The 13,891-nt window shown below is 36.6% G+C and overlaps 2 protein-coding genes across 4 annotated transcripts in view; one reads left to right on the forward strand and one right to left on the reverse strand.

Annotated features, from left to right (window-relative positions):
• Window positions 1-13,891, reverse strand: part of PPAT (phosphoribosyl pyrophosphate amidotransferase) — a 42,972-nt gene that overhangs the window by 19,986 nt on the left and 9,095 nt on the right. The window contains exon 1 of one of the 2 annotated variants that reach the window (XM_032274286.1): window positions 11,219-12,450. The exons of the other annotated variant lie outside the window; for it this stretch is intronic. The gene's annotated coding sequence lies outside the window, so the exon portion shown is untranslated. Of the gene's footprint in view, window positions 1-11,218; window positions 12,451-13,891 lie in introns of those variants that run through there. 2 annotated transcript variants of the gene reach the window in all.
• The window catches only part of LOC116548770, a 22,488-nt gene that overhangs the window by 2,799 nt on the left and 5,798 nt on the right, over window positions 1-13,891 (forward strand). The window contains exons 2-4 of one of the 2 annotated variants that reach the window (XM_032274289.1): window positions 3,192-3,278; window positions 5,761-6,195; window positions 8,478-8,567. In XM_032274289.1, coding sequence (XP_032130180.1) covers window positions 3,192-3,278; window positions 5,761-6,195; window positions 8,478-8,567 — 612 coding nt within the window. The remainder of the gene's footprint in view (window positions 1-3,191; window positions 3,279-5,760; window positions 6,196-8,477; window positions 8,568-13,891) is intronic. The other variant, XM_032274290.1, reaches the window with a different exon arrangement.

A 13,891-nucleotide genomic window follows, 5' to 3' on the forward strand; every position in this document is an offset into this window, starting at 1 on the left:
CTGTCTCAAAAAAAAAAAAAAAAAAAAAAACTAAATATGAAAAACAATGGTTCCATAATATTTAACTGAGTTCAGGTCTTCATCCCACCTCATGCAAATAATACTGCAATTAATAACTTTTGTCAATTTTTAGCATTATTACCCTAGGACACAAGCTCTAATACTGATTCAGGGGGGTATAATTACTTTGGGTTTTTTGTTGGTTTTTTTTTTGTTGTTGTTTTGCTTTGTTGAGATGGAGTCTCACTCTGTCACCCAAGCTGGAATACAGTGGTGGGATCTCAGCTCACCACAACCTCTGCCTCCCAGGTTCAAGTAGTTCCCCTACCTCAGCCTCCCAAGCTGGGATTAGAGGCACAAGCCATCACACCCAGCCAGTTTTTCTATTTTTAATAGACACAGGCTTTCACCATGTTGACCAGGCTGGTCTTGAACTCCTGTCTTCAAGTGATCCTCCCAACCTGGCCTCCCAAAGTGCTGGGATTACAGGCCTGAGGCACCACACCCGGCTATTACTTTGAAACAAACATTATTTCTAAAATAACTGCCTTCCAAAAAAACTGTACTTCATTAGCCATGGAAAGAAGGGACTTTCCAAATTTAATAAATAAGGTTTTAGGCCAGGTACAGGCTCATGCCTGTAATCCCTGCACTTTGGGAGGCAAAGGCGGGTTGATCACCTAAGGTCAGGAGTTCGAGACCAGCCTGACGAACATGGTAAAACCCATCTCTACTAAAAATACAAAAAAATTAGCTGGGCATGGTGGTGGGCACCTGTAATCTCAGCTACTCAGGAAGCGGAGGCAGGAGAATTGCTGAATCCAAGAGGCAGAGGTCGCTGTGAGCCGAGATCTTGCCATTGCACTCCAGCATGGGCAAAAAGAGCAAAACTCATCTCTAAATAAATAAATTAGGCTAATTTAAGAAACAATGGCCTATAATGATACACAAATTGTTAACTTTTAATTTGCATTTGTTTAATTACCAGTAAGGTGGAACATTTTTGTATACATTTATTCACTTTTACAAACTATTCATGTCAATTGGGGTTCTTAGAAATCTGCATGACTTCTCTTGCCTTATGATTTATTTGACCTGTAGAATCCAGAAATTTTTAAGGTAATTAAAGCTTTCTCCCTAAAGCTCAGGAAGCCCTCCTTGCATCAGGTTTGACTCATTATATAATGTCTTCTGGTTTTTCCTACGGTGGAACCAGCAGAATTTTTAATAGTGTGAGATAAACTGAAGAAGGGAAGAAAATATAAGTGCCTTTTCCACTGCTGGGATCAACCTTATGCAAGTGGTAAGGAGAAGCTACTTGTTAGGCAGCAAGTAGCCAGAGCCAGAGCCATGGCAAAGGACCCAAATACACTTTTGACCAATTCTAGGAGGCTTCATGTTCTGCTAAATCTGATCATCCTCAGCCTCAGGATTCCTTTGGCCTATGCTGCCAAGCCACATTCCTTCAGTGGTCAGGTTTCCCCTCTATTTCACTCCTCCTATTCTATACAAATGCATTGCAAGTAATGATTTAAGTGTTTCAGTTTAAAATCCCCAGAGCCTCTGCCTACAGTTTTAGGATTCATGCTACGGAATAAGCAACTTAAGAAAAAATTCCCTGAAGAGGTTGGAGAGAGAGCTTTTCTGTTTTGCTATCATCTGTATGTTTGGTCCAGACTCTTTTCTATGGTGGTAAATCTAGACTCTAAACCAGGTAAGAGAAGAGAAACCTTGCCTTTCTTTACTGCTCTCATACTCAAGCTTGGGTGTTAAATAACCTGAGCATATTAGCATTTTCCCCTGTTTCTGTAAGATAATTCTTACATAACTCCAGATTTTTATTTTCCCTATTTTCAACCAAATCTATAACATTCCTCAACTACATTTTAGCCTCAAGCAATTATAAAACCTGATTTTAAATTTTTGAAAATTTTTACCTTATGAGTTTATAAAAATATTGAAAGCTGTGAGGTCTTTTTGTACTTATGTTTATTTTTCATGTTTTACTACTTTAACATAGAAACCCTAATAAACTTTTTAAGATGATAAACAGCCTACCTTTTCTTTTTCTTCAATGGGAATGCCTGTAAACATAATGGTGAATCATGATTTTAAATGAATGTTCATGGCATTAAAATCACACTAATGTGATCTATTAATGCAAAATACAATGCTACTTTTGTTATTCAGTGAAAAAGAATTAGCAAAACATTTGGAATTGAGATGACTAATGAGATGAGTAAATTTTTAATAGAAACATTACAAAAAGCAATCGAAAGATACTTATCTACCACCTGGTTAGTCTGCAACTTCACTGTAATTATAATTCATCCTCATGTGTCAATTGAGTTAAAAATCATATAAGTTGGGTTCCTTTCTAAGATGTGCTTCATCCTCCTCATTTGATCACTTTACTATATATATATATTTTTTTTTAAGATGGGGTTTCACCATAAAGGCCAGGCTGGTCTTGAACTCCTGACCTCAGGTGATCCAACCACCTCGGCCACCCAAAGTGCTAGGATTACAGGCGTTGGCCACCGCGCCCAGCCTATTGATCACTTTAAAAAGTAGCCTCATTTTATGAAAGCCTATATAAAAGCATCCAAACTATAAAACAAGGAAATCAAAGGAGGACTTCATTTTTTATGGTTGGCATGGTTCTTTTAAATGACATATTCCTTAGTCTATTTAAATATAATTTACATTAACTTCTTGAAAATTAGTATGTTTCAATCAATAAATTACATAAAGTACTTATGAACTCTAAGCTATTTGATTATATGCACCAATAAAGCTGCATTTTCTAATTATCTATCTCATTGCAGGACCCCTCTTTTACACTACTGGTATTATTTAGCAAGTGCCTACTCTGTTAAAGCACCCAAGATACAATTAAAAATAAAATGCCACATTTTAAAAATGTAATTTAACTTGAAAACTAACTACAACCATCTCTAAAAACTTACAGAATTATCAAACAATTCTAGTAGAAGTCCAAAATAGACTATGTCAATGGGATGGAAAAAATTAGATTTCTCTTTAAATACATAAATATTTAAACCATATTATACAACTCTGTTACAAAATGTCTACCACAAATCTATTTTCAAGAATATGATCACAATTAGCTAAAGCTATTAGCATTATTAGTCATGTTATTTCTAAGGGGAATTCTGTTATATTTCCAGGTAAAATGTCAATTGCATCAGAAGATAAGGAAGACGTCTCAGGAAATTCTTTACTTTTGGTTTCTCATGTCAGACCAGTGGAACTAGGTACAGTATATGGGTGAAACAGAGGGAAATTGATCTAATTTCAAACTGGAAGATAAGATTGGTTTCTAATCTGAGAAAACGAAGAATTTTTCCTGGAAGAAACACTCAGAATTAATGTATGTTTTCCTCCCTTTTTACCAACCCATACTGAAAAAAATTATTTCTAAAGCAAATTATTTCTTTACCAAATTTAAGTTTCCTAGAAATATTGGTTCTCTAATTTCTAAACTTAACTCTTTAAATATTATAAGAAATCTGATGACTAAACTTACAAATAGTAATGAGCATGATTACTTTAGTGTCAAGGCAAGGGATTAAGACAAACAGAATTTTATGTTTGAAGGTAAACATCAGAGCCACAACCAGATCAAGGATAATTTTAGTCACCCAACAAATTAAATTCAATGTAAATTCGTCTTTGCTTCTAATTTCGTATTGAAGCTAAAAGCAAAAACCTTACTTTTAACTCAAATAATAGAAAACCTTATTTGTCACCCAAGTAAGAATAAAAAAATTCAGAAAAGCATTTCAAAGCAAAGACATTAAATACACCACAAAATATCCCAAGCAAATGCTATCCAGTTTTTTTTTCAATGACTTAAACTCATTATAGATGCTGGGATCTAAACTACTTCTTTAGTGAACCTGACAAAAGTTATTAATTACAATACCATTTCAACGATGGGGGCCAAAACCTAAACTCAATTAAATATTACTCAACCATTAATTGTAATATTTAATTTTAAATTACGGCCAGGCACAGTGACTCACATCTGTAACCCCAATACTTTTGAAGGCCAAGGTCAGGGATCACTTGAGGCCAGGAGTTTGAGACCAGCCTGGGCAACATAGTGAGACCCCCATGCCTATAAAAAGTGTTAAAAATAAGCAAAGTGCAGTGGCTCATGCCTGTAGTCCCGCTACTTGTGAGACTGTGGCAGGAGGCTCATTTGAGCCCACAAGTTCAAGGCTGCAGTGAGCCCTGAATGTGCTACTGCACTCCAGCTTGTGCAACAGAGTCTCGGGGAAAAAAAGAAACAAAATAAATTATGATTAATCTTGAAGATTATTTTTAATGCAAACAAAATGTTAATGTCAGGCATGGTAGTGTGTGCCTGTGGTCCCATCTACTCTGGAAGCTCGCTTGAGCATGGGAGGTTCAGGCTGCAATGAGCTGTGATCTCACCACTACACTCTAGCCTTGGTGAAAGAAAATTTACTTTCTTTTTTAAAAAAACTTATTTTATTTTACCTTATTTTGAGACACAGTCTCACACTTTCGCCCAGGTTGGAGTGTAGTGGCATATTCTCGGCCCACTGCAACCTCCACCTCCTGGGCTCCAGCAATCCTCCCACTTCAGCCTCCTGAATGGCTAATTTTTGCATTTTTGTAGAGACGGGTTTCGCCCTGTTGCTCAGGATGGTCTCCAACTCCTGAGCTCAGGCGATCCACCTGCCTTGGCCTCCAAAAGTGCTAGGATTACAGGCCTAAGCCATCATGCACAGCCAAAAATTCCTTTCTTTAATAACATTGCATCCAATTTGAAACTCTGTCTCAAAAAAAAAAAAAAAGTGCTTGTAATTTTATAATTCAAAAAATGAACCTACTTATTTTATGAACATGAAATCTGAGAAAAACACAAGATAGTATGGTTGTTCAAAATATCTACAATATAATGTCAAGTACTGTCAGTAATGTAAATGAAGTGTAAAACTGTGCTAGAAACCTAATACGCAGCATGGCATATTAAAGGATTTAAAACTAAGCGGAGACATACTGCCTAGGAGCAAGGCATTATGAAATTTCTGACATATTTCCCTAACATTAAAAGAACATACTTTATTTAAAATGGCTTTAGTTTCTGTAATTTTCCAAGGCATAAGCACTGAAGAACAGAGTCACGCTGTTCTGTGTGACTCTTCCAAGCCCTCAACTCATGAGTAGCCTCAGTTCTCAACCCTGACTACACATTAGATTCACTATCTGGAGATGAGGCAGGTACCAGAGTGCTGGTTTTTAAATGCTTCCCAGTAGACTGATATATAGCCAAAGGAAATCATAAGATAAAGAAAAAAGGAAGGAGTTAAATTGTTTGTACCTGTCCTATTTCAAAACAAATTATCTACAATGAGCCGTTTCTTATATAATGATTGCTTTCTACAGTAAATACTACACATTTATATACTGATATACACCCTATATACTAAAGGAGTGGTATGGAAGAGAAAGAAATGGTATGGAGGAAAGATGATCAAAATGTGACTAAAAAAACACAACTTTATTGAAGCCAGTAACTGGCATAATAATGAACAGATTTAGGTTCTGTATTTTGTTTCCCTACTGTTTAAGAGAACAGCTAAGCTATGATTTGTTACTCCATCTCCTATGGAGGAAATTGCCTTCTTTAATAATGTTGCATCCAATTATTTACCTCGCTGATGTATATAACACATATTTCTTTTACCTCTCCACCTAATGCAGGTATCTCTACATCAGTATTGGAACCCTCTAATAACACGACTTTTATCCCAACTGTAGCAAATGAAGGAGGAAAGCACTGGACTGTGCCAGAAGTCAGGGCTCTTATAGACATCTGGTCTGATAAAAGCATACAACGACAACTAGAGGGAACAGTGAGAAATAAAAGGATATTTGAACAAATTGCTGGCAAGCTTCAGAAATTTGGAATAGAGAGAGACTGGAAGCAATGCAGAACAAAGTACAAAAACCTAAAACATGAATACAAGATTGTAAGAACAGCACAGGACCTAGGCATGACTAAGAGTATGAAATTTTTTACTGAGTTGGATGCCATTCTGGGACACAATAAAACAGAAAAGTCACGAGACCAGGAATCCCAAGATGGAGAACCTGTCAAAGAATGTGCCAACATAAAAATGGGAGAGGACCAGACAGGTAGGAAGGTGAAGAAAAGTAATCTTAACATCATGTTACATCATACAGGTTCAAGGATCCCTTTTCCAAAATGCCTGGGATCAGAAGTGTTTTAGATTTAGAATTTTTTCAGATTTTAGAATATTTGCATATACGTAGTGAGGTATCTTAGAAAGGACACCCAAGTCCAAACATGAAATGTTTGTGTGTTTATGTGTTTATATATATAGCTTGAAGCTAATGTTATGCAGTATTTTAAAAAATTTTGTGCATGAAACAAAGTTTGGACTGTACCCATCACATGAGGTCAAGTGTATGATTTTTCCCATGTGGCATCATGTTGGTGCTCAAAATGTTTCAGATTTTGTAGCATTTCAGATTTCAGATTAGAGATGCTCAACCTGTATTGAGAATGTCCAGTACCATAAGAAGAATATTATATATGTCAGTTATATAGGTTTCATTACATGCTATTTGACAAGCTAGCTGAATTTACTATGAAACAGATTTAGTACATATTTGATCTCCCCCAGAACAGAAACAGTATAGTTATACTAAAAGGAAGAAATAAAACTGGATTCCCAAAGTAAAGTTTAAAATAGATCAATTTTAATAAAGCAAATATGCAACCCCAGATGGCAGAAGTTAAAGTAAATTTTCATACTAATTGTGGTACAACTGAGTAGAATAGAAAAAGGGCACTGAAGAATTTAGAAAACTATAAAATACATGAGACTTTCTTAGAAGTAGTAAGTTTCTCTGGGACCCATCATAAATGTCTTTAAAATATATTTAAACCAAAGGATAGAGATACAGTACATACACACAAAGATATGATAGCATGAAATAAACTGAACGAGCTGTAGACCACGATACAGGAAATCAAAGTTCTAAGGCTCTGTAGAACCTCAAGTAATCAAATGTCTCCTCTAGACCAGGGGTCCCCAACACCCGGACTGATACTGGTCCGTGACCTGTTACGAACTGGGCTGCACAGCCAGAGGTGAGTGGTGGGCGAACTTCATCTGTATTTACAGACACTCCCCATCATGCATATTACAACCTGAGTGTCGCCTCCTGTCGGATCAACAGCAACATTAGATTCTCACATTAGATTAGAACACTGGAGAAGCAAAGACTGTTGTGAACTGTGCAAGAGAGGGATCTAGGTTCTCTGCTCCTTATGAGAATCTAATGCCTGATGATCTGTCACTGCCTCCCATCACTCCCAGATGAGACCATCTAGTTTCAGGAAAACAAGCTCAGGGCTCCCACTGATTCTAGATTATAGAGAGTTGTATAATTATTTTATTACATATTATAATGTCATAATAATAGAAATAAAGTGCACAATAAATGTAACGCATTTGAATCACCCCCAAACCACAGCCCCTGCACTCCCTGGTCCATGGAAAAACTGTCTTCCATGAAACCAGTCCCTGATGCCAAAAAACGCTGGAGACTGCTGCTCTAGACCTAACTCCAAAATGAGAAGGAGTGACCAAGATGGTCTTAAAGACCTCTACTAACCACAGTGTCTCCAGATTCTATTATCTGGCTTAAATACTGAGAGTGTGTGTCCAGGGAATAGACAGTTAAGAATGGAAATGCTGGTGAGAAATTTCAAAATATTTCACTGGTGGGCAAGAAAGAAACTGGTATGCTAGAGAACTATACATTTCCCCTAGTAAGATGACTACAGATAAAGCAACCCAACAGCAGGGGCATGGTATCTTCATACAGTCATTGCTGGAGATGCAGCTAAAGATTATTCCATTAGTTATGTCAGAAGATGTAGAGACTAGATAAATACCCAATATTTACAGTGATGAAAAGATGCTTAAGGGTAGGGAATCTAACCTATGGAAAAGCAAATATTTAATATTAGGGTCCCTTTAAAAAGGGAAATACTACATTCGGATTTAAAGCATGATTCTGGGCCAGGCGCTGTGGCTCACACCTATAAAAGCTGAGGTGGGTGGATCACTTGAGGCCAGGAGCTGGAGACCAGCCTGGCCAGCATGGCAAAACCCCATCTCTACTAAAAAATACACAAAAAAATTAGCAGGCATGGTGGCGCATGCCTGTAATTCCAGCTACTCAGGATGCAGAGGCATGAGAATCCCTGGAACCTGGGAGGCAGAGGCTGTAGTAAGCCGAGATTGCACCACTGCACGACAGCCTGGGCAACAGTGTAACTGGGCAACTCCACCTCAAAAACAAATAAATAATCTAAATAAATAAAACACGATTCTGAAATAAATTTAAAAAGCTAATATATATATCCCCTTATGTTCATACAGCCATTGCTGGAGATGTAGCTGAAGGTGATTCGGTCAGTAATAAGTCAGAAGACATAGGAGATACAGATACAAAACAAAGTCCTGACACAGGTAAAAGAATATTCTGATTTTTATTTGGTTTTTGTTTGTTTTGTTTTTGTGTGTGACAAAATAGATACACAAAATGCTATTATAAGGCAGACACTGCTATGGCCTGAGCTGTGTTCCTCCCACCAATATTCATATGTTGAAGCCTTGACTCCCCATGTGATATAGTGGCAGACAGGGCCTTTGAAGGATAACTAGCTTTCCATCAATGAGGTCATGAGAGTGGTGCCTCATGGTGGGTTTTAGATTTCTTATCTATATATTAATAGATGCTACCGTACTAAGAAATTATGTTATAACATTGTATGAATTACTGTTGGATCACAACTCAAAACACATAAATGGAAGGTGAAAATAATTAATGGAAGTAATATTCCCCATGGCTGTTTTTCTCCAAGTGTAGCAGCATCAGCATTAACTGAGAACCTATTTAAAAGGCAAATTCTTGGGCCCCATCCAGAATCAGAAACTCTGGTGTTGGGGCTAGCAATCTGTTTTAACAAGTCTTCCAGGTGATAATGATGCAAGCAAGTTTGAGAACCATTACCCTCTGGTATAAGGCACTAAGGGTGTGGAGGTGAGATTGTGTGCTTGCTGATAGTTTACATCTTCTACACAAACCCACATTGGGGAGGAGATCACCACGCCTCCAAGCTGAAGCTCATCTGTTAAAAAGACCTGTACCTAGCCTTTCAGTCCAAAGCTTCACATAACTTTACAAAGAGTAAAGCTCAATGTTAATTTAACAAACTAGTTAATAAAATTTTCCTATACTCCTGGCAAACTTATTTGCTTGATTTACCAGATAGGACAGATTCTTTAGTTTCACAGCAATGGCCTATCATTAAGAGTTAAAAATCTAATTATGCCAGGTGCAGTGGTGCTCCCCTGTGTAATTCCAGCTTCTTGGGATGCTAAGATTGAAGCATCACTTGAGCCTAGGAGTTTGAATCCAGCCTGGGCAACACAGCAAGAACCCATCTCTATTTTTTTTTTTAAACCCATAAAAATAAAATTAAAAATAGGAAGAAAATAAAGTAAAATTTAAAATAGGAAGAAAATCAGATTACTACACTGTTTAATAAGAAAAAAAGATTTAAAAAGTTAAGAGCTTTAGTATTAAGATTTTAGCTTGTTAGTCCTCTGGAAACTTAAGTACAACATCAAGATAATTTTTTTCTTTTTTTTTTTTTGAGACGGAGTCTCGCACTGTCACCTAGGCTGTAGTGCAGTGGCGCAATCTCCATCTCCCGGATTCAAGTAATTCTCCTGCCTCAGCCTCCGGAGTAGCTGGGACTATAGATGTGTGCCACCACGCCCAGCTAATATTTTTGTATTTTTAGTAGAGACGGGGTTTCACCATGGTGGCCAGGATGATCTTGATCTCCTGATCTCGTGATCTGCCCTCCTCAGCTTCCCAAAGTGCTGGGATTACAGGCATGAGCCACTGCGTCCAGTCAATAATTTTTTATATGTAAAAGGAAAAGATTAAGTCAGAAGTACAAGGTTTTTTTGTTTTGTAAACATGCCAAATATGAAATATTTGGAATATATTTAGAAAATATGAAACAGGACAAATACAGTTATTCTAGAAATTATATTAAACTGACACATGAAAATACAAAGTTCAAAGATATAAATCCACAAGGATCTCAGCAGCTAAATACATACGAAAAAAAAACTTCAGCAGGCAAGGATTTTAGGTACACCTGCAATAGATACCTATTGATTCACAAATTGCCACTCCCCTATTAGGAAGAATGTAGAATGTAGTATTGAGGTATAAAACTATGGATTATTTATCTTCAGGGAAAAAAATTCACAGGAAATAGTCTTTCTTTAAAACAGCAACATGTATTTACATGAAACACTCTTTCTTTAAAACAACAAATGTATTTACATGTAAAAACAGAGGTCACTTCATTTTTATTTATTTCACTGATGAAATTTTGAAATTGGAGTTGCTATTATTAATAATAGCTCCATATTGTTAACTTCAACATCTGGCCAAAAATCTGGTCCCCCAAAAGTATTCTCTTTGCTATCTTAAATGTATGCTATAAGCCATAAGCTTCTCCTTCCTTCAAATGAAAATCCAGCTAGAGCTGTAGACCCCTTGGATTCTGAATATTTAGATCGGTTCCCAATTTGGAACTTCTGGAGATTTTGATCCAATAGGTTGGTGTCAGTTCAGGCATCCATACTTTTCAACGATTCTCAAGCACTGGAAACCATAGCTAGGTTCTCATGCTCAGACCAGCAGAGGTCTGATTAACACAGAAGTTTCAATTTGATTCCATTCACGGAAAAAAAAATTGCTAATGCCAATAAATTATCACTTAAAAATGACTAATGGAATATGAAGGAAATTAATCACGGAGAAGAATCATAGACTCTTCAGACTATTCCTACTACATTAAGTAAAAAGAAATGGCCCAAGAAAATTGAATTAACCAGTTCTTTGGATCTAAAACATAATTGATTTTCCTCCCCCGTCTGAGGCACAAGCAAGAGAGGATAAAAGGAATCAAGATTAAATGAAAGTCGCCAGGAGAATTTAAAAAAAAAAAAAAAAAAAAGGAATCAAGAAGTTATCAAAGGAGAAAGGACTCTGCCAAAAGAGAAAATTTGTGTTTGACAATCTTATCACATACCTATCTCTTCTGAGTCAGAGAAACAAAATTGACTTAATTCATCTCCAATACACTGCCATTTATATGAGTTGGAATGCCTCTTTATCTGTGCATTCTCGCAAGCCACTGCTTTCTAGTATAGGACAGTCACAGTTAAGCCATTTTAGGTCAGAGGAGTGGAGCCAGGTACACTAAAATGAGCACAGAAGTTCCATGGTAGTAAAATATATCCTATTAGAGGAGGTCACACTGATCTTGAGCCTAAAAATCACAAGTGAAATACCTCAATGTTTACCTAAGAATAACCCTAAAAATGCCCATTTTTCTTTTGATTGTAGTAAAATGTATTTCCAAAATTAAAATCTTTACTATTTCCATAATTCAAGAAATTCACAATGAGATGGCCAGCAGGGGGCATTAAGGAATCTATTGTTATCATCTCAAAGGGTATGCCAAGAAATATGTTTTCTTCGAATTCATTTATCTGTTTCAAAAGAAAGAAATTGAAAATAATTTTCCTTAAACATGGAATATTTAAACACTTTTATATATTTTGCATCCATTATAATTTGTATAATCTTAGCAGGAAAATTGTTACATAAATTAATGTACTTTAGTCATATGAGACACAATATTACTGAGAACTTTTCATTTTAATCTAATTGTAGATCCAGATAGAGAACAACTGATTTCTAAAACTTCAGAAAACCCAAGACTTATAAATGTGAAAAAAGAAAGCTCAGACATAGGTGTACTGCTAAACTTAAATATAGGCAACTTGTTAATTATGAAGGCATGATTTTTCTAATTTGTACTGTTGATAGTATTTAATAACCTTTTAGGAAGCTGTGGCATAATAAAGAATATATCTAGTTTTGCTCTCCTGTTCCAGGAACAAAGCATCAACAACCTTTGGAATTTCCAAAGACATAAGCATCTTTGTTATGTTAATGAGGCAACTCTAGGTGGGTTCCCAGATCGCTTCAGCATGGATGGAGGCTAGTCACTGAAGACCAACCATGTGATGAGGGTTGGAGCTTTGTGCCAGTGCAGCCTCCACAGAGGAGAGTGAGGCTGGAGGCTGACTTAATCATATCATAAAACTCTGGCTCAGAGGAAGATTTGGAAGCTTGGTGCCATGCAGTTCATGTTTCGTTAGTTCCCTCATAACTTCCCAAAGTCATCACTGCATTAACCTGTACACTTGACCTGTCTTTACTTTTCTATTCTCAAACCTCAGCAACTCTTCTTTTTTGGTATGGAATTTACATTTATTAATTACAGTTATTAATTTACATTTATTAATTACACCCAATTAAAGCATATAACCCTGTGGTTTTTAGTATATTCACAGTTAAACAATAATCACCAGTATCCCATTTTAGAACATTTTGATCACCCCACAAAGAAATCCCATATTCATTAGTAGTTTAACTGCTTGTCCACACCTCAGTAAACCCTGGCAACCACTAACCTACTTTCTGTTTCTATGGATTTGCCTATTCTGGACATAAGTTGTACCCTCCAATATATAGTTTTTTGTGTCTGGCTTCTTTTGTTTCATAGTCCATCCATGTTGTAGCCTATATCAATATTCCATTCCTTTTTATGGCTGAATAATATTCCAATTTATGAATATACCTTATTTTGTTTTCCCATTCATCAGATGACAGATATTTGAGTTTTTGCCATTTTCTGGCTCTTATGAATACTGTTGCTATAAACATTCTGGTACAATTATTTTTCCATTTTGGTAAATTATACATAAAATTTACCATTATACCCATAAGTACATTCACACTGTTGTGTAAACATCACCCCTCTCCATCTCCAGAACATTTTCATCGTGCCAAACTGAAACTTCTGTAGCCCGTTAAACAATAACACCCCTATCCCAATTCTCCTTAGCTAGTGGTAACCACTATTCTCCTTTCTGTCTCTGTGAATTTGACTATTCTAGGTACCCCATATAAGTGGAATCATACAATATTTGTCCATTTGTGCCTGGCTTATTTCACTTATCTTCAAAGTGCTTCCATATTGTAGTATTTATTAGAATTTCCTTTCTTTTTAAGGCTAAATAATATTCCATTGTATGGATACACCATTTTGTTTATCTGTTCATCCACTGATAGTCATCTGGGTTGTTTTTGCCTTTGGCTATTTTGAATACTGCTGCTATGAATGTGGGTGTATAAATATCTGCTTCAGTCCCTGCTTTCAATTCTTTTGGGTATATACCCAGAAGTGGAATTGCTGATCATATGGTAATTTGTGTTCAATTTTTTCAGGACCAGCCATACTGTTTTTCCACAGTAGGTACATGTTTTTATGTGAACATGTTTTCAATTCTCCTGGGTTTATATGTAGGAGTGGAAATGCCTTGTCATATAGCATATGCTTAAACTTTCTGAGGAACTACCTGTTTTCCACCATGACTTCACCATTTTACATTTCTATCACCATCTTTTAAAAATTATATCCAGGCTGGGCGCGGTGGCTCACGCCTGTAATCCCAGCACTTTGGGAGGCTGAGGCGGGTGGATCATGAGGTCAAGAGATCGAGACCATCCTGGTCAACACGGTGAAACCCCATCAATACTAAAACTACAAAAAATTAGCTGGGCATGGTGGCGCGTGCCTGTAATCCCAGCTACTCAGGAGGCTGAGACAGGAGAATTGCCTGAACCCAGG

The sequence above is a fragment of the Sapajus apella genome, unplaced genomic scaffold (assembly GCF_009761245.1).
Source record: "Sapajus apella isolate SASKATOON/1434 unplaced genomic scaffold, GSC_monkey_1.0 scaffold5, whole genome shotgun sequence".
Lineage (NCBI taxonomy): Eukaryota > Metazoa > Chordata > Mammalia > Primates > Cebidae > Sapajus > Sapajus apella.